This window comes from Leptodactylus fuscus, chromosome 3 (assembly GCF_031893055.1).
Source record: "Leptodactylus fuscus isolate aLepFus1 chromosome 3, aLepFus1.hap2, whole genome shotgun sequence".
Classification (NCBI taxonomy): Eukaryota; Metazoa; Chordata; class Amphibia; order Anura; family Leptodactylidae; genus Leptodactylus; species Leptodactylus fuscus.
In genome coordinates, this window is record NC_134267.1 from 50,392,912 (window position 1) to 50,414,489 (window position 21,578).

The 21,578-nt window shown below is 45.2% G+C and overlaps 1 protein-coding gene across 1 annotated transcript in view; it reads left to right on the forward strand.

Annotated features, from left to right (window-relative positions):
- The first annotated feature begins 11,952 nt into the window (after positions 1–11,952).
- Positions 11,953–21,578, forward strand: part of USP34 (ubiquitin specific peptidase 34) — a 106,063-nt gene continuing 96,437 nt past the window's right edge. The window contains exon 1 of the mRNA XM_075267582.1: positions 11,953–12,295. Coding sequence (XP_075123683.1) covers positions 12,253–12,295 — 43 coding nt within the window. The 5' untranslated portion in view covers positions 11,953–12,252. The remainder of the gene's footprint in view (positions 12,296–21,578) is intronic.

The window sequence follows — 21,578 nt, forward strand, 5'->3', positions numbered from 1 at the left end:
ATTTCCATTGATGATTTTATTGTTATCACATTCAGCTTTGTACAGAACAAATTATTCCCGAGAATATTTCATTCATATCTAGGATGTGTTGAGTGTTCTCTTTATTTTTTTGAGCAGTGTATATATATTTTACAGCAAAAATATGCAGTCTAACTTATTATTGATTTCTTTCTCTGTTCCTTCTATGCTCAGAGTAATTTAGATAAGTGGGCAGTCCTAACAGTGATTAACAGCCTCCTTTCTGTGACTGTGCATATAGAGGTAGCTGTCAGTCATTATTAGGACCACTCACTGGACACATTCTATGCATAGAAAGAATAGAGACATTAATGTATTAATGACAAGTTAGACTTTTTTTTTTTTTTTCCTCATGAACAAGGGCTAATACTGCACCACTCAAAAACCAATCATGACTACTAAATAAGACTTTTATTAATACATGAACCACCACAAATAAAGAGAAGAAAAAAAACAAAACAAAAACACACCAAACAAAAAACACACGATAAAGGCCAAGGTGAGAGATACAGGGGTATATAGATATAAATATAGGACAATATTGGATCAGGGTTTGTGAGAACCACTTAAACATTAACAAGTCTGTATAGTACATCTTTGGGAAAACAAGAGCCTCAGAGATAGATATATATATATATATATATATATATATATATATATATCTATCTATCTATCTATCTATATCTATCTATCTATTTTGAACAGACAGTGATGTAACTGAGTTCCCATATACTCAAAATATATGCATATATGATGGTCTGCCTAGCAGGACTAAATAGCCCCTAAGGGCCTAGGGACATCACATATTCAATAACATACCTGAAAAGATAAGCCGAATTTTTCCCAGTTTTTGTGCTGAAAAAGCCCCTCTCTGCTTATACTTGAGTCAGGAAAAAATAAAAAATAAATATGTTCTAAATCACTCTCACTTTCCCTGGAATCCATATAAAAGTAGAAAATTACTGTGAAACACATACACATTAGGTATCCCTGTGTCTGACAGCCCCCGGTCTACTGAATATAGGGTATCTACAGTGCTCCTGTTCCATCGGGAAGGGGTTAATAGGAGCACTGCAGATACCCTATAGTCAGGCAGGCTGACACACACACACACACACACACACACACACACTGCAACAAAAAAACTCTGACCATTTTAATTTTTGAAGTTTTCCAGTAGCTGCTGCATTTCCCCCCCTAGGCTTATACTTGAGTAAATAAGTTTTCCCAGTTTTTGTGGTAAAATTAGGGGCCTCAGCTTATACTCAAGTATATACGGTAATTGCAGGAATAATCTCCTCCATATTAGAAACCTAGAAAATCAATAGACTGGTAAGAACAGACTATTAATATATAGCCCATTAGTAACTCTTTCTCCATTAGCTCAACAGGCAAGAAGATTAGAACCTGCTGGCCCACATCAGCTCATAGGTTCAACTACTGCAAGTTATATAACTAATTGCCATAGATCTAAAAGAAAGAAAATAAAAAAAGTGAAAGTTATGTACAGAAGTGGATAAAATGAAGGTGCTTGTGTTAGTGAAAAAATAAAATATGAATAATCAATATACAGTAAATACAAAATGAGAACAATTTTACAAAAATCAATTGTGATAAAACCTATACAGAGTGAATTATATACAGGTAGTCCTCGGGTTACGACGGTCTTGGGTTACGACGTTTCGTGGTTACAACTAGAGATGAGAGCTCCCTTGTAACAGAAAACTGCCAGCACTCCCAAGTAGCAAGGACTAGCCTGCGGCAAATCAATGCTGGTTCTACAGCAGGCTCGTCCTTGCTCATCGGAAGAGAGCTGGCAGCTTGCTGTTATGAGCCGCTGCACACTAAATCACTGTGATCCGTTCCTATGTGGCGGCGGTATGGTAGGTTTCCGACTTACGTCAAAATTCGGTTTACGACGCCGCGCAAGAACGGATCAACGTCGTAAGTCGAGGACTACCTGTACATGCTAATATTCATAGTATGTGGCCAGAAACAGCTACACAAAACCATAATATCATATACAAAGGGACTATGCAGATGAATAGAGTGCAACCGCGGATCAGAGGGAAGAGATGTATCTAGAACGATAAATATGGATCTGCCAAAATACAGGTGCTATGGTTGGAATTATTATAATTTTTTTATAATTTGGGAATTTTATGATAAAACAAAGTTAAAAATAAATGAGTAAAATTTAGGCCATACAAACATGTTCATAAACTTGGAGAGAAACCAACCCAACCCCCCCTCTCCTCACACACCAAGATCCAACCTCCACCGAACGGTGGTAAACTGCAATATGACTATCTGACCCTGCAGGAGTCTCTAGTGTGTAAGGAAATGAAGAAGATTAAAGCAGACAAAGCGGGAGGACCTGATGGTATAAGCGCAAGAGTTCTTAAAATGTGCAGTGACCAGCTAGGTGGCATTATTACGCACATGTACAATAGGAGTCTAAAGCTGGGAGTGGTACCTCGACTGTGGAAAACATCTTGCGTGGTACCAGTCCCAAAGAAACCCAACCCGTTGGGCTACAATGACTACCGACCTGTAGCACTGACATCCCACCTGATGAAGATCCTAGAGAGACTGGTCCTGACACACCTACGCCCCCTAGTGAGCTCCGCTCTGGACCCCCTCCAGTTTGCCTATCGGCCAGACATTGGGGTGGATGACGCCGTCATCCACCTTCTTCATAGAGCTCTCTCTCACCTGGAGAAACCCGGTAACACTGTGAGAATAATGTTCTTTGATTTCTCCAGTACGTTTAACACCATTCAGCCAAGGCTACTGAGGGAGAAGCTGAACCTTGGTGGTGTAGACCACCACCTGTCCAACTGGATCCTAGACTACCTGACAAACCGCCCTCAGTATGTGAGAGCCCAAGACGGTGTGTCTGACACTGTGATCTGTAGTACGGGGGCACCACAAGGTATAGTTCTTGCCCCATTTCTCTTCACACTGTACACTGCTGACTTTAGGCACAACTCATCCAGCTGTTACTTACAGAAGTACTCCGATGACTCTGCAATAGTAGGCCTTATCACTGATGGCGACGATAGGGAATACAGAGACTTAAACCAGGATTTTGTTGAATGGTGCCAGCAGAACCAGCTCAGGATTAATGCTGGGAAGACCAAGGAGATGGTGGTGGACTTTAGTAAACGGAGAGGTGCTCCGACCCCAGTGGAGATCCAAGGAACATGTATTGAGATAGTCAGGACCTATAAGTATCTAGGCGTGATCCTCAACAATAAGCTAGACTGGGCTGATCACCTGGAGGCGCTGCACAGAAAGGGCCACAGCAGACTCTACCTGCTCAGGAGGCTGAGGGCCTTCGGAGTCCAGAGGACACTTCTTAGGGCCTTCTTCAACTCTGGTTGCCTCAGCCATCTTTTTCGGTGTGGCCTGCTGGGGGAGCAGTATATCAACCAGGGACAGAAATAGACTTGACAGGCTGATCAGGAGGGCCAGCTCTGTCCTGGGGAGCCCCTTGGACCCAGTACAGGTGGTGGGTGACAGAAGGACACTGTTGTGACATCCATGCGGGAGAACAAATCCCACCCCATGTATGGGACTTGGCAGCACTGTAAGTGACCGTCTGCTTCATCCCAAGTGTGAGAAGGAGCGCTATCGCAGGTCCTTCCTTCCAACCGCGACCAGGCTGTATAATCTACATCAGACCAAGCGAAGATCACTCCGCACAGAGAACTAATGATTATGACGATGACCATGAGGTCTTCCTCTTTCTCTTCCGTTTTTCCTTAGCTGCTAAGGACTCCTAGTATATCTTCTCGTCTCAGCTTATGTGTGTCTACATCTGTAATATTACTGTGTATTATCCTGTACCTGTATTACTATGCTGCTGTAACATGCTGAAATTTCCCCAATGTGGGACTATTAAAGGATTATCTTATTGGGAAGGCAGAGACAGTAATAACCATTCCCTGCCTTCGTTAGGGGAGCTCTGGGTGTCCTTGCAGAACAAGAGAGGGACCAACTTTATGTATATATAGTGTATGAGTGGTCCAGAAGAGGTTAACATCCAGGAAATAATTTTTTTTTTACTAAATATATATCACTCTGCTCAGCTCCTCCTGCTTTCAGATCACAGCAGTTTCATGGTTGCAGGTTCCCTTTAAGGACACAAGTGCTATATTGGGATGGGCATTTGTGATCTAATTTAGAGCACTAGTTAGAAACATAGAAAATTAATATTATCTTAAGGTAGACATGTGCTTATCCCAGGTATGCTGTAGATTTCCCAACTGCATATGCTAGAACTTTGTTCCAAGCCCTAACTACTATTTCCTTGAGATTTCCTGACATTGCTTCTGATCTTTAATTTCAGATTTATTTATTTTTATAAAAAACATTTCACTGAACCCTGTTTGTACCTTTAATATATTTAAACCTTTCAATCATTCCCCCCCACCCCGCCCCCTCAAGGCTACACAGATTTAGGCTTTAAAGGGGTATTCCCACGTCGCATACTAACCAGTCTTCGTTGATGTAAAATCTTCTGTCTTCCTGCTTTGTTGCCTCATTGGTGGGCGGGGTTACATATGCAAAGCCAGCGCAAGATGCCGCTGGTCCTGCGTGCACGCTCACAGATGGTGAGACCAGTCTAGCCTTCACAATGCAAATACAGACCCGGCATCCGCCTCTCTCTATTACAGCGGATGCCGGGTCTGTAGTCGCATTGTGAAGGCTAGACTGGTCTCACCATCTATGAGCATGCACGCAGGGCCAGCGGCATCTTGCCACTGGCTTTGCATATGTGAATACAGACCAGGCATCCGCTGTAATAGAGAGGCGGATGCCGGGGAGTGTTAGACGCCGGCACAGATGCCTGCAACATCGCTATGCTCCTGCCCTGCATGAAGCCAGCAGCGGCAGAAGCGATGCTGTTATTCCGCTCCTCCCCCCCCCCCCATAGCAATGTTGCAGGCATCTGTGCCAGCGTCTAACCGTCCCCGGCATCCTCTCTATTACAGCGGATGCCGGGTCTGTATTGGTGGCCCCTTCCCCCCAAAGGGTAAACTACCAACCCCCCCCTCCAGGCTCGCTCCCTTGCATTTAGCCCCTCCTCCCTCAGAGCAGCAGATACATCACTTGACTTATGACCAGATAAGTCAAGGGATGTGTATAAAAAATAAAAAAAAGTGAATAAAGTGATATAGTGGACAAAAAAAAGCAGTTTTGCTGAAGCAGTGTATTTAGGAAAAGTCTTACATCCACATTAACAAGCAGTATAGATAGGATCCTTGTGATGGGACAACCCCTTTAAAGAGACCATTCACGTCCTCATTGATGCACGGTATTATATATTGCTAGAGCACGGTCAGCTTTCCCAGTATGCACCCCGATGCTGGATATATCAGTACTCTTAGTTTTGGCTCTGATATCTCCCCACTGTCAGAAAGCTTGGCTTTACAACCTAGGATCATCATTGGGCTGTGAGGAATGCCCCCCGCTACTACTCTTCCATAGACTCCTAGATAGTGACACAAGGCAGTAAAGGCCCATCCTTTGACAGTGGGGAGATATCAGTGCCAAAGTTAAGGGCACTGATATCTCCAGCAACAAGAGGCGTACCAGGAAAGCTGACAGTGTGCTGAATTCAGCAGTCTGTTGGCTTTCTAGCAGGATATACAGTACTATGGCACTTTGATGAGGATGTGAGAGATCCTTTTCAAGGCTCTCCTGATATGTTTATGCTACAGACCCTCCATTTTTGTAACCATTTCAATTATACATTTGATATTTATATTTTAAAACAGGTGGGTTCTCCAGAACTGGACACAATAGATGTCCCACATTTTTCTTTTTCTCCATAAGAAGCAAATAGAGGTGGCCCTACTGCACTCAGAATAACCAAAAACAAATCTTCAAGGTATCCTATGCAGCGTGGTTAAGTGTAAAACGCCAAACAATGGCTCTACTGCCAAGTAGTAGTATCATGAGACATGTGCACCATGGTGAGTGCCCTGTATTTTCTTTTGTGCACTTTTTATATTAATGTCAATGTGACGGTAATACAGAATTCACAAAATATTTGTGAACAAGACAATAGTTTTTTTTTTTTTTTTTTTTTTTTTAGCAGTGTCTAAGTATAATGACATACTTAGGAGACAAAAGTACAGATTTTCATGCACAGAGTATATGAAGTTTATAGTTGTGTAAACTTACTTGTAGATACATTTGAGACAGAATTTTGATGCACAGCAATAGACAGATTTTTTTGCACATTGGACAAATTTGCCAAGATTTTGTCACGTCAGAAAAAGAGACAAATTTATGAAGAACTGTACAAAACAGTTAGAAACATGGCTAAACTACAGAGAGGATTTATAGTTTTAAACAGTGCAAAGTTTGATGATATTGATAAATATGGCAGCATTTCATATGTCTCACCAGTACTGTATACAGTTGGATCACAATTTCTATCTTCTAACTAGACATGTGGCTTGCTTCAGTAACAGACAGACAGACAGACAGACAGACAGACAGACAGACAGACAGACAGACAGACAGACAGACAGACAGACAGACCACTGGCAGCAGTTCACCCAGGAGTCTCACCAGCTGGCAAAGGTTTTTGCTAGCACCCCAGACCCTTCTCTCTTCCCCAGGAGCTGCTCAGGACTGAGAACTTGCCAGCCTTTTCTAGGCCTTTAATGAGGTCCAGCTCCCACCTGTGCATGAAGGCTCCTCCCTAGTAGGACAGGAAGAGGTTAACAGAAAATGCCTTCTCAGAGCTGAGGTTCTGGGTGAGACATAGTGACCTTCCAGGACCTTACCTGTCACCTTCTCATAGGTGGTAACAGTTCAATATGCTTAGGGGAGTTGGTAGACTCACTTTAATAATAACCCTCTGACATCTAGCCATGAGCCAAGTGCAAATCCGTTAACTATTCAAGGATTAAGTTCAATTTTCAATTGATTTTATTAACTTTTATATGGCAATGTGTTAAAGGACCAGGTTGGTGATATCAACAGGGCCACCTTTCTCCAAGACTTTTGTGATAAAAAAAATCCATAAGGGCCCCTTCACACGGCGTAAGCGCGGCGCTCATTTAGACACGTATACACGTGTCCGAGCGTGTCGCTTCAAAACAGAGCCCATTGATTTCAATGGGAAGCACGCGTATATCGGCATATACGCCCGCTTCCCATTTAAATCAATGGGCTCTGTTTTGAAGCGCCGTGCTCGAACACGTGTATACGTATCTAAATGAGCGGCACGCTTACGCCGTGTGAAGGGGCCAGTTTGACAAAATCTGCCCTCATTAAAGTCGTGCTGTTTCAGATCCTGGTTCTACAAGAATATAACTGGTTATTTCTGAATAAAACTACATTGTTGAGTTCCTGAGACATAACTAATCCTGTCAGTACAAGAGAAGCAGTATTTCTTCTTTTATCCTGTCCTGTTACAAACTGTACACTCCACCACGTAACAGTATTGATGACTATTCAGTGGGCATTGCAAGTAGAAGGTTAATAGTTGTCCCCATGTTGAAGTGCGTTCCTCAACATTGAAATTGCAACACCAAGAAAATAGGTGTTACTAAGATCTGCAAATGGTAAAATTTTAAAGCTCAGCATTGCATTGTTTTGGATGTGGAATCAGTAGTAAAACCATTAATTCAAAGTCTCCCAAAGTGAGCCATTTTTAATATTATTAATAATAATAATACATTTTATTTATATGGCACCAACATATTCCGCAGCACTGTACAATTTGTGGGGTTCAAATACAGACAGATACATAACAAAGAATGTCATTTCACACAATGGGACTGAGGGCCCTGCTCGCAAGAGCTTACAATCTATGAGGTAGAGGGGGTGACACGAGAGGTAGCAGAGGCGGCATTGTTTATACAGAGGTCAGACACTTTTGTAATAGAGGTGACTGTCATTACATAAACATAAAACTTTATGAGCCATCACCAGTCAGGTCCTTTAACATGTGGATGGTGCCTGGACATATAAAGTTAGCCTGGTACGGCATCATATCGTGTGGGGTAATGTGGGAGCTGGAATAGAGATGGGTTAATTTTAGGGATTCTAATGACGGTATGGAAGGTTTTACGTTAGGAATTGTGATAGGCCTGTCTGAAAAGATGTGTCTTTAGTTTGCACTTGAAGTTGTAGAAATTGGGAGTTAATCTGATTGTCCGGGGTAGAGCATTCCAGAGAAGTGGTGCAGCTCGGGAGAAGTCTTGTATACGAGCATGGGAGGTTCTGATAATGGAGAATGTAAGTGTTAGGTCATTGAGTGAACGGAGAGCACGGGTTGGGTGGTAGACTGAGATGAGGGAGGAAATGTATGGAGGTGCGGCATTATGGAAAGCCTTGTGGATGAGGGTGATAACTTTATATTTTATTCTATAATGAATAGGCAGCCTATGTAGCGACTGGCACAGACCCGAGGCATCGCTGTAGCGTCTAGCCTGATAGATGAGCCTGGCCGCTGCATTCAGAATAGATTGTAGAGGGGAGAGTTTAGTGAGGGGAAGACCGATTAGTAAGGAGTTACAGTAGTCAAGGCGAGAATGAATCAGAGAGGCAATAAGTATCTTTAGTGTATCTCTGGTTTTCAACAGTTACAGTGTCAGGCCGCATGTTGCTTGTGTTACTGTGAGCAGCCTGCGTGGCCTAAATGGCTACCACGGCCTGCAGCATCTCCAGACTTTTCTCCCATTGAGCACATCTAGGACATTATTGGTCAGCAATTGTCCAAGTGCTTTCAGTGCGGTGTAACATTCTTCAGACAACTATTAATAACCTCATTGCTAGCATGCCAAGGTGTGTAAGTGCAAGTATTGCTGTACATGGAATTCATACTCAATACTGAATAAATTGAGATGTTTTGAATATTCTGTTTAGATTTTTTGCATTTCATTGATTCCTTCCCGCTGAAGCTATTTTTTTTAATTTAGTCTTTGACTCTTTACCTTTCGAGAGCCATACCTTTTTTTATTTTTCCATCCACAGATCAGTATTAGCACTTCATTTTTGCAGGACGAACTGTATTTTGTAGTGGTAGCATTTAATATTCTGTATAATGTACTGGGAAACTGGAAACAATTCATAATGGGGTGGAATTGGAGCAATACTGCTTTGCTTATGGGTTTTGTTTGTATGGCATTCTGTGGGCAGCCAAACTGACGTGCCACCTGTATTCTACGGGTCAGTACGATTCCGGGGATACTGGGGCCAGGTTAACATTCAGTTACTGATTTTGATGAAAATATAAATGATGATTCTTTGAACTGAAAAATTAATCAATTTAATTTGATTAATTGCCCTTCCCTAGTAAAAACACACCTGATGAAGCAATACATGCAAAAATAATTTATTTTGCTTACTCGTATAGCGCCATTATATTCTGTAGTGCTTTACAGACATTATCCGTCGCTGTCCCATATAGGGTTCACAATATAAATCCCCTATCAGTATGGCTTTGGGGGTGTGGGAAGAAACCAAAGTACCCGGAGGAAACCCAGGCAGATCATATAAACTCCTCGCAGATATTGTCTTTGGTCAGATTCGAACCCAGGACTCCATCTTATTATGGGTATGCAAACCATTTACAATTGGCATATCGGTCCACCCTGAATATAGGTTCAGGGTATTTTGCATATCTATAAAAAGACGATCATTTGTAATTCATCAATCTGTGGCTACAAAGTTGTGTTTCTACTCCTATTAAAAGCCCCTACATGGCATAGTTTGGCATTTAGGACCCGACAGACTCCCATTAAAGCCCACTCGGTGGGAAAAAAGCTGAAGGGGGCTCAGATGGGTGGAAATCTCCTCAAATTTCATTTCCGCTATTTATGCAGATATTTTGATCCAGATATCTGCAGGTAACCCTGAGTGTGTGCCAGGGGCGGATCCAGGGCCGGGCGAGCCGGGCAACCGCCCGGGGCCCCGCGCTTAGCGGGGCCCCGCGGCACGGCCGGGACCTAACAAAATGGTCCCGGTCGGCATGTCCCGACTCCAACAGAGCTCAGCGTTAAAGCAGGAGCTGAGCTCACAGCTCCTGCTTTAAACGCCTATGTATTTCATCTCATCGGCGGTAGGACGCCGATGAGATGAAATACATAGGCGTTTAAAGCCGGAGCTGTCACAGCTCAGCTCCGGCTTTAACGCTGAGCTCCGGGCCTCCGGCATTTGTAGCCGCGATGTGATGACGTCATCACATCGCGGCTACAATATGTGTCTGAGGGAGAGAGCTGCGGGGGAACGAGGAATGGTGAGTGTGTGTGTGAGTGTGTGTGAGTGAGAACGGCTTGACACTGGGGCAGATGGAGGAGGGAGAACGGCATGGCACTGGGGCAGATGGAGGAGGGAGAACTACATGGCAATGGGGCAGATGGAGGAGGGAGAACGGCATGGCAATGGGGCAGATGGAGGAGGGAGAACGGCATGGCAATGGGGCAGATGGAGGAGGGAGAACGGCATGGCACTGGGACAGATGGAGGGGGGAGAACGGCATGACACTGGGGCAGATGAAGGGGGGAGAACGGCATGACACTGGGGCAGATGAAGGGGGGAGAATGGCATGGCACTGGGGCAGATGGAGGGGGAAGAATGACATGACACTGGGGCAGATGGAGGGGGGAGAATGGCATGACACTGGGGCAGATGGAGGGGGGAGAACGGCATGACACTGGGGCAGATGAATGGGGGAAGAACAGAATGACACTAGGGCAGATGGAGGGGGGAGAATGGCATGGCACTGGGGCAGATGAAGGGGGGAAGAACAGCATGACACTGGGGCAGATGGAGGGGGGAGAATGGCATGGCACTTGGGCAGATGGAGGGGGGAGAACGGCATGACACTGGGGCAGATGGAGGAGGGAGAACGGCATGACACTGGGGCAGATGGAGGGGGGGAGAACAGCATGACACTGGGGCAGATGAAGGGGGGGAGAACGGCATGACACTGGGGCAGATGGAGGGGGGGAGAACGGCATGACACTGGGGCAGATGGAGGGGGAGAACGGCATGACACTAGGGCAGATGAAGGGGGGGGATGGCATGACATTGGGGCAGATGAAGGGGGGGGAACGGCATGACACTGGGGCAGATGAAGGGGGGAGAACGGCATGACACTGGGGCAGAGACGGGGGGGGGGAAATGAAACTGGGCAGATAAAGGGGGAGAATGGCATGAAACTGGGGACAGAGATAGAGGGGGGGGGACATGAAACTAGGCGTAGATGAAGGGTGTATATGAAAATGGGGGGGAGATATAATTTACGGGTGACTGTAGGAGGATTATACTGTGTGGAATCACATGAAAATTGAATGAGAATGGGTGGAGTCAACATAAAAGTGGGCGGGGCCTAATTTGCTGCGGCGCGCTGCGCGCGCCGCACATTTTGTTCCCTCTTTTTAGTCTTCAACAGTTGGGAAGTACAGGTTAGAAGTGCGAGACTCCCAGTAAGTAGGGCCCCGCCAAAGTCAATTGCCCAGGGCCCCGCAAACTCTGGATCCGCCACTGGTGTGTGCATGTACTTATTGATCTCTATGACACCGAGTCGCAATGTAATCGCATTCCCTTTTCGTTACTTGGAGTACCAGTGTGACACTGCGATTTCTGGCCTTAGCCCTAAGGTTTTGTGCTCTGGAACGACTACAGACAAAATGGCAGGGGTTTGACCTTCCAGTTGTGGAAACATGATGTAGGATAGAGGTCAGCAATCTGTGACTTGTGTGTGGGACAACTCCCAGCATGCTCTGGGGCCACCTGTCAGGACAATTGCTGGGAGCTGCAGTAGGAACAGCTGCATAGTCACAGGTCGTAGGCCACGGTCACCCCGAGGCCCCGCCTCTCTGTCACTTCGGTCATGTGACTTGACAGCTCGGCTACTAGGAGGGATCACAAAACCGAACGGCCGAATCACTTCCGGAAACAGCCGAGCTGAACTGAGCATCCCCAACCAAAATGGCGGCGGCTGTGGTGATGATGGTTCGGTGAGGCAGTGAGTGACTCCGCTTGTCGCCGCCTCGGGCACATTTGGGGGAAATAAACTCCTTGTTACCCTTCTTACTTCGCCCCTTGCCCTCTCGCCTCCCCCCGGACATCCCGTCACCGCGCAGTCCCCACTCCTGCTCGTTCCCAGGCCTTGCACTTGAAAGCGGCACCGCATACACCGGCTGACGGGGCCGCGGGCAGCGCAAGATCCATGCTCGGGACGCGGCTCCTTCATGAACGATGTGTGAAATCTGCGCAGACCTGGTGGAGGTGTTAAATGAGAGTAAGTGGCGGCTGGGGGAGGGACGGCGCCTGGAAGTGCAGGCCGAGGCGGCCACTCGTCATGGGAACCGAGCGACATTGATGAGAAGTGTCCCAGGGCCTAGGAAGCCGCAGGCCTCGGGCTGTGCAGTGAGGCCGGCCTGCTGTCACCTGTCATGGGGGGCTCTAGTGATCCGGCCCTGGGGGCTTCTCACGGCTCCTCTGCAGACAGCTCCCACCATGACAGCTCCGGTATAGGGCATGGTCCCTGCTGTCTTCTGATGTAACATGGATGTCTATGGCAGCAGCACTGCACTTATGTCAGGGGCCTGGCTGACAGGTAGTGGGGGTACGGGAGACCCCACCGGTGCCCTGGAGATGCAGATCTGGAGCTAGGCTTAACCCTTTACCTTCTCATAGCCATTGATCTCAGTCTATGGGGTTGTATGGATGACTGTGAAGTGTGCTAGTCTGGAGTCAGTAGCTGCAAGCCTTTGTGCAGGAGGAAGCCCAAGTCTTGTCTCTCCTGCCATGTGGCTCAGATGTCTATGGAACAGCCTTTTAATACCAACTAGACAGAAATAGAAACACAAGTAGGAGCTTCTACATTACCCCTAAGTGCAGACCGGAGGAGTCGCTGGTGCACTGGTACTGGAGCTGGTGCACTGGTACTGGAGCAGTCGCTGGTGCACTGGTACTGGAGGAGGAGCTGGTGCACTGGTACTGGAGGAGTCGCTGGTGCACTGGTACTGGAGGAGTCGCTGGTGCACTGGTACTGGAGGAGTCGCTGGTGCACTGGTACTGGAGGAGTCGCTGGTGCACTGGTACTGGAGGAGTCGCTGGTGCACTGGTGCTGGAGGAGTCGCTGGTGCACTGGTGCTGGAGGAGTCGCTGGTGCACTGGTACTGGAGCAGTCGCTGGTGCACTGGTACTGGAGCAGTCGCTGGTGCACTGGTACTGGAGCAGTCGCTGGTGCACTGGTACTGGAGCAGTCGCTGGTGCACTGGTACTGGAGCAGTCGCTGGTGCACTGGTACTGGAGCAGTCGCTGGTGCACTGGTACTGGAGCAGTCGCTGGTGCACTGGTACTGGAGCAGTCGCTGGTGCACTGGTACTGGAGCAGTCGCTGGTGCACTGGTACTGGAGCTGGTGCACTGGTACTGGAGGAGTCACTGGTGCACTAGTACTGGAGCTGGTGCACTAGTACTGGAGCTGGTGCACTGGTTAAATGGGATTTCTTTCTTGACTTGACATGAACGTTAGTTATGACCTGTAAAATGAATGACCTATCTGTGTGTACATAGACAGAAAAGCTACGGATGTCTTCTTTCCTAGAGATCGTTGTTCAGCAGGACAGCAGACTGACTGCTGGGGTCTCCAGTAATTTGGGGAAGGGGGAGCGGTTAGTCCTGCTGACAGGCCTTTCATGTGTGGTTGCTTACTAGTTCTATAAATAAGGACGTATTCACACAGGTGCATTTCCCTGACTGAGCACCGAGACTTGGGTCATCTATGATCCCTGCCTACCCATACTAGAAGTAGGATGACAGGATAGTAGTCCTATGGGGATATGGTATATGCTTGCGTGAAGCGGTCTTAAGGATTCATGCCAAGATCAAGTGTGGCTCACATAAGGAGAGGAGTCTTAGAGATCAGATACCATTTTTTTTTTCTTCTTTATCCATTTCTGGTATTCAAAACTTCGTTGAAAAATCCTGAACATGTGAATATGCTCAATGGCTTTAAATGAAGAAAAAAAAAATCTATGAAGATTCCAGTGCTAGTGCTTGTACTCCACTGACAAGTGTGCCTGGATATAGTAATAGGATTGCTGAGAAAACCCATTTGGGGCTCCGTTGATATCCTAAGGGGGTTTAACACAATGCGGGGAAAACATCCATGCAGTAATGAAAAACCACATCAGAATTTCATTCTGCCATCTGCACCATGTGAACACACCCCAGAAGTTACAGGTGTAGAGTTACCAACCCTTCATTCTGCTGTCGCCTTCTCCGTCATCTGTCACTTTGATGGATGGGGCTCACACCGTCACACTTGTAATAACCGCGTGTTGTATTGAGAGGAATTGCTTGGTCCAGTTCACACTTGGTAGGGTGACATTTCCTGGATTTTTCCTGTATTAGCAGTATGTGTTTGGGTTGTTACAGGGCATTGGATTTTTTGTAACTTTGGTTTTACAGCTAATTGATATAACCATTTTTATATCTCCATGTAAAATCCTGTTCTAAAACAAGCCCAATGTTATCTACAGCAATCCTAAAATAATCAATGACCTAGCTTACTGGTTTACCCCGACATGTACAGAGACAGGGGCCATAAAATAATAAAGCCTAGCATGCGTCATCTAATGCAGAATTGTGGTTGAGAATTTCCTATAGAATTCAATAGACACCTGAAATAATGGTTTCCGATACGAGGATCTCTCTTGGATATATAGTTGATCTGCATTAATGGTAATTTTTTATTTTTTTTTTGGGTGGTGCTTGTGCAAATGTTACAGTCCCCAAAATACGTAGTACTGTATAGTGTATAATCCGTACTCCATGTAGATGCAAATGTCCCTCTTATTTCTAGAACCAAATAGGACATTTTTCATTCAGCCTCCTGGAATAGTTTGCCGCAGACTTGCTTGTGTTTCGGTAGGCATCAGTATATGACCCCAGATCTTTAGTATGTTCAAATCAGATCTTTCTTGGATAAAATTGCTAATCTGTCCTAAGAATATCGGATGGTTGGATGTTGGACACCTATGGGAATGGAGCAGGAAGCGGCAGCTCTGTTCTGTGTCTAGTGACCTAGTTCAGCCACCATAAGAAGAACAGAGCTGTCTGCTTCTTGCTCCATTCTCTGTGCTTGGATCATTGGGTTAATGGCATGTGTCTTCAATAATTGTATTCCTGAAACCTCTTGTACAGGCAATGAATGCTTCTAGATAGTGAGCCACTTTGTGCTAATGTGGTTTTATTTTCTGTCTATAGACTTTTTATTTTTTCGGTACATGATTATAGGGGGTGATGTCTTGCTTGAGCGGCTGTAAAAGGGAACAGTTCATTGATGTTTGGGACACTAATCCACCCACAGGGCCCAATGGAGCGGTGGCTTAGTGTCCTAAGTACCCCCAAATACTTTGTTTTTGGAGGTAATGTCAAGTATAAAGGTTTTTCCTTTTCTGTAGATGAGTCTCATTAGATTAACCTCTGGAGCTGATGGCGCGTGTGCCGCTCTTTACTGATGCAACTTGGCCTCAGTGCACAAGGTCCTGAAGTAGCGGTGTACTACTGTGGTTTCAGTGAAGGACTCCACTGGTGCCAGGAGTACAGGAGCCAGGTAAGTATAAAGGGTTTTTTTTTCTTTGCAGCCATGGACATCATTAGTACAAGGCTGTAAGAGTCTGTGGGTGGTTTAGTGTTACAGATCTGACGGGTTCCCTGACAGCATTTAGCAGGATGCTTTATGGTAGCCGCATGTATTATAGACACGATAGTCTGGAGATCTTCTTTGCAATGAAGTGGAGTAGATCTATGTCCATCACCATCTTTGAAGTGTAATACTGTACATGATACTGATGTGACTGCGTGTTTTGCCCACTATTCTGTTCACTTTTCAGCAATGTCAGCATATTATTAGATTTGACGGCCAGTCTAAAAATTGCAGGAGTTTAGGATTTGTTTTCTTAAGGCGTTTTCCAGGATTATAATATTGATGACCTACCTATATGATTGGCCATCGATGTCAGATCTGTCTGGGTCTGACATACAGTTTGATGAGGTTACAGCGCTTGTCTGAAAACCTTTTCATTGCTTACCAAGCACAATGCCATACATTATATATCGGCTTTGTATGATATTGCAGCCCACTTAAAGGGATTTTTTTTCCAATTTGATTTTTCAGAATGGAGCAGACTGCACATGCACAGATCACGTACTAATGGCTTATCTAGTAGATAGGTCATCAGTATGAAAAATACATTTTGGGCAAAATATCTGAGACCACCCAAGGACCGCTGCTGTTGTGAGCAGCGAGTTGCGGTAGTGTCGGAGATCAGACCCCTCTGATCTAGTATTAATGACCCATCTTAAAGAGGACCTTTCACAAAGTATAAATTGCTATCATTTGATACGATGATGTCTCCCCATTAGGTTATATGGGAACTGTCTTTTGTTGAAAAAAAAAAAAAAAAAGTGCTGTAACCTCCATGATCTGTAGGAAAATATAAGTTTAATGCCCACTTGGTTAACAAGAGTTAAATCACATATAACCTACTGGGGTGGGGGGGTCATATCTTTTGAACAGGTGGATGCATGAAGTGTTCAGATAGATGAGGGACAACATGGCAGTCAAATGGTGTATGTCGAAAATGTATGAACTACAGAATAGCTCAAGCAAATTATTTGTTATATTGGTACCAGTTGGGTGTGACTAAAGTGGAAGACTGTGCCTGCTAATCTGTCCAAAGTTTGCATATACACCCCCCAAAAAAACTGAGTTCCATTTGTGCTCCCAATAAAAAAAATGTCTACTGCAGGCTAAAGCCCCACGTTGCATAAATGCAGCTTTTTTTTGTTGCGTTTTTTTGAGCCAAAACCAGGAGTGGATTGAGCAGAAGGTAGAAGTATAAGAGCTTCCTATACATTTCCCTTTCCTGTTGTAGACCTTCTTGGCTTTGGATCAAAAAACCGTAACAAAATCTGCAACAAAAAAAAAATATCTGCGTTTAGGCTGTGGCCTCACGTTGTAGAAACGCAGCTTTTTATGATGCAGATTTTGCTGAGGTTTTTTTAAGCCAAAGTCAGGAGTGGATTGAGCAGAAGGCAGAAGTATAAGAACTTCCTATATATTTTCTATTCTTTTTGTAGTCATTTTTGCATTTAGCTCAAAAAAAGCAGCAAAATTTGCTCCAAATAAAGCTGCGTTTCCGCATCTGTGTCCTCTGCCTCAGCCATAATGTAAAAAAAAAATCTACTTTGGTATCAATCCCTACCCGAAACTTATGCACCTCTGCGAATTGCCCCCTAGCGTTTTGTCATCCTCTGCTCCCAAGAAGTTGGGCTCCAGCAGCTTCAGTACCGAGGAGCTTTCTTCCCTGAGGAAGCCTGACGGCTTCTTCAAAACACACAGCAGTAATGTATTGTCCTAACCGGTTTTTGCCACAGCGTTTCCGCTATAGCGAGAACAAGAAGTCTTAAAATACATTTAACCTATAAACTTAATTCAGATAATGGGTCTTGTTCTCATGACATGTTCCCTTGGTAGAGTTCACCACTGTTTAAAGGTTAACTTCTTTGTCTCTTTGTTACGAGGAACAATATATACTTCATCAGTAAAATCTGGCAGCCAAATTTGTGGTTGTTACCTGGTTTTCCTGGAAATAAACAAAATAGTAAAGTGCCTATTCAGATGACGGTGATCCAAAAGAGTGGTGAAAAATGGACATTTTTCATGGCTGTTTTGCATCCATGGGGCATTAGTTTTCAGGGATCCATTATAGAAATGAGTGTATTGAAGAATCCATGGAAACAGGCAAAAATAGGACATGTCCTATAGTTTTTCGGCCTGGTTAAATGGACGTAGAAAATCCAGTAATGAGGCCCAATTGAAATTAATGTGATGGCCGATAATATCCGCTCAACACTCAAACAACATATCCTAGATCTGAATGAGTGAAATATTCTCGTTGAATACTTTGTTCTGTACAAAGTTGAATGTGATGACAACAAAATCACACACAAATCATCAATGGAAATCAAATTTATTAACCAATGGAGGCCTGGATTTGGAGTCAGCCCCAAAATTAAAGTGGAAAAACACGCTACAGGCTGGTCCAGCTTTGATGTAATGTCCTTAAAACATGTCAGTATGAGGCTCAGTAGTGTGTGTGGCCTCCACGTGCCTGTATGACCTCCCTACAACGCCTGGGCATGCGCCTGATGAGGTTGCGGATGGTCTCCTGAGGGATCTCCTCCCAGACCTGGACTAAAGCATCTGCCAACTCCTGGACAGTCTGTGGTGTAACGTGACGTTGGTGGATGGAGTGAGACATGATGTCCCAGATGTGCTCAATCGGATTCAGGTCTGGGGAACGGGCAGACCAGTCCATAGTTTCAATGCCTTCATCTTACAGGAACTGCTGGCACACTTCAGCCACATGAGGGCCAACCACACCAGCCTATGGCCTCACAAGGGCTCTGAGGATCTCGTCTCTGTATCTAATGGTAGTCAGGCTACCTCTGGAGAGCACATGGAGGGCTGTGCGGCCCCCCTAGAAATGCCACCCCACACCATTACTGACCCACTACCAAACCGGTCATGCTGAAGGATGTTACAGGCAGCAGATCACTCTCCATGGCGTCTCCAGACTCTGTCATGTCTTGTGCTCAGTGTGAACCTGCTTTCATCTGTGAAGAGCACAGGGCGCCAGTGGAGAAGTTGCCAATCCTGGTGTTCTGTGGCAAATGCCAAGCGTCCTGCACGGTGTTGAGCTGTGAGCACAACTCCTATCTGTGGACGTCAGGCCCTCATACCATCCTTATGGAGTCGGTTTCTAACAGTTCCTGCAGACACTTGCACATTTGTGGCCTGCTGGAGGTCATTTTGTAGGGCTCTGGCAGTGCTCCTCCTGTTCCTTCTTGTACAAAGGTGGAGGTAGCAGTCCTGCTGCTGGGTTGTTGACCTCCTACGGCCCCCTCCACGTCTCCTGGTGTACTGGCCTTTCTCCTGGTAGTGTCGCCGTGTCATGTTGCACCACAGACTGTCCAGGACTTGGCAGATGCTTTAGTCCATGTCTGGGAGGAGATCCCTCAGGAGACCATCCGTAACCTCATCAGGAGCATGCCCAGGCGTTTTAGGGAGGTCATACAGGCATGTGGAGGACACACACACACACACACAACTCAGCCTCATTTTTACCCCAGGCCTCCATTGGTTAATAAATTTGATTTCCATTGATGATTTGTGTGTGATTTTGTTCTCACATTCCGCTTTGTAATTCAATGAGAATATTTCATTCATTCAGATCTAGGATGTGTTATTTGAGCGTTGCCTTTATTTTTTTGAGCAGTGTAGTTTGTATGTGTAAAGTGGTCCAGCTATTCAGAAGCTTGCTATATCCTAATGTGCTACAGTTATATAGATATAGCCCTGGTTGGTTATATGTGAGTTGACTATTGTTAGAATTGGGCCTATAATATTTATTTGCTTTGGGGTTGTGTCCTTGTGTGCCCTATGAAAATGTGTGGACGGCACACACATATGAATTCTATTTAAAGGCGTTCTCCGGTGCTATATTGGTCACTTGCCATTAGGATAGGTCCTCAGTTTAAGATTGGTAGGGGCATGATACCTGGAACCCCTACAGATCAGCTCATGGAAGGGGTTGCAGTGATTGAACTAGTGCTGTGACCTCTTCTCTGCTTAGTCAGCACAGTGCTATGTGGTATACAGTGTCTGGCTTGGTGTTAGGCCTGAGCTGTGTTCATTTCAGTGGGAATTTGCAGTGGTCATGTGCCCAATGGATATGATGTCACTGGCCTGAGAAGAGCAAGTGGCGCTCACCCAAATGCAGAAAGTTCTTCAAACAGGTGACTGGCAGGTGTCCTACGTGTCCGACTTTACTGATCCGATATTAATGGTCTATTCCAGGGGTCAGCAACCTTTTTGTATTGTGTACAGTCAGTGTACCGTGCAATAATAGTAAGGATATTGCCCCTGTATGAGTTGTATAATGCGGTTGATTAGACTTCCATTTTAATGTTGTCTATGACTTGTGTGATGCTGATTCTTCTCTGATGGATACGACTTCTTGTTGAACACCGTACTAATATGATCCACAGTAAACCAACTCTGTGGGGACAGAGGATGTTTCTCGCATTCTCCGGTCATTTTTTTGCATGAACCCATACATATTTTTACAACCTTTTTGAAATGAATGGACATTCAGCTGTCATATCATACTTTACTTTTTCACTTGCTTCAAAGTCCAAAAACATTGCCCTCTGACTAGGCTAACTCACCGCCTGGACACTAGGGCGCCATGCTCCATTTTTTTACCTCCTTATTGCTTCCTCCCCTCCTAATGTGTTTACATGGTCCATGACAGAGGTTTATCTGGGGCACCAGTGTTTTCAACGTTAGAGAGAGAGTCCTATGTCAAGGAAATGTCTGAAGTTACTACCTTGTCACACGTGCCCGAGGTTGCTGATCCCTGGCCTATCCAAATTATAGGTCATCGGTCTCATAGTCTCGGGAAAAACTTTTATATTTCTATTCACTTGTTCATTTCTTTTAACAAGCCTTAGCTTTTTTTTTTTTTTTTTTTTTTTTTTTTTTAATTGTTTGATCCATCTATGAAATACTGACACAACACGATGATAAAATCAACATGTCTATGTGCTGTCAAAGAAAGCCAGATGCCTAAAACTGTCATCTCACTTTTGCAGCCTATGTTTAGCGGAATCACTCCTGTATCCGGCATCAATCCCCCTGAAGGAAGACAAGGGCGTTATTTTGGCCTTTTATGGTTTTATTGTTTGAAATAGCGTGTTAGTCTGTGTTATTCCATAAGAAGATGGACAATGTAAAAAGTATACCCTGCAAACGTAATTAGCTGACCTGATTGTCTGGGACTTAAAGGGATCCTATCACTCAGACACAAATTTTTCTAGGTACCTTAAGACAGGCTATTCTTCTCCTACCTTTCCTCGTCTTCTCCGCACCGCCGTTCGCCTACAATCCCGGTTCTTGTTGGTATGCAAATTAGCGCTCTCACAGCACTGGGGGCAGGCCCAAGCGCTCAGACAGCACTGGAGGCGTCCCCAATGCTGCAAAAGAACGCTCTCCAGCGCCACCTCCACCTTCTTCAGCAGCGTCATCTTCAGCCTCTTCTTCCGTCGGTGGCTTGTAACTTCTAGGCGAACGGCGGCGCGCAGAAGACAACGAAAGGTAGGAGACGAATAGCCTTTCTTAAGGCTATTCCAACGTGGTACCTAGAAAAAAATTGTCTGCGTGATGGGATCCCTTTAATAGCAAGAAATAACAGCTCTGAGAGCAAGCATGATCTGAGAACTCAGCCCTCCTCCTTCCAGAGTGCAGAGAGTCACGTCATCCGACCTGAGATCGGATAACAGGCCGGGTACCTTGACAATATTGTCTAAGCAATGGGAAGGAATAATAACGGGTAAACAAAGCATCACTTCTGAGGCAATGTATTTAGGAAAACTCTCTTGAATTTATGTAAGCTAGCAGTTTAGATAGGATTTTTGACATGGAATTTAAAGATTCTGTCTGTCT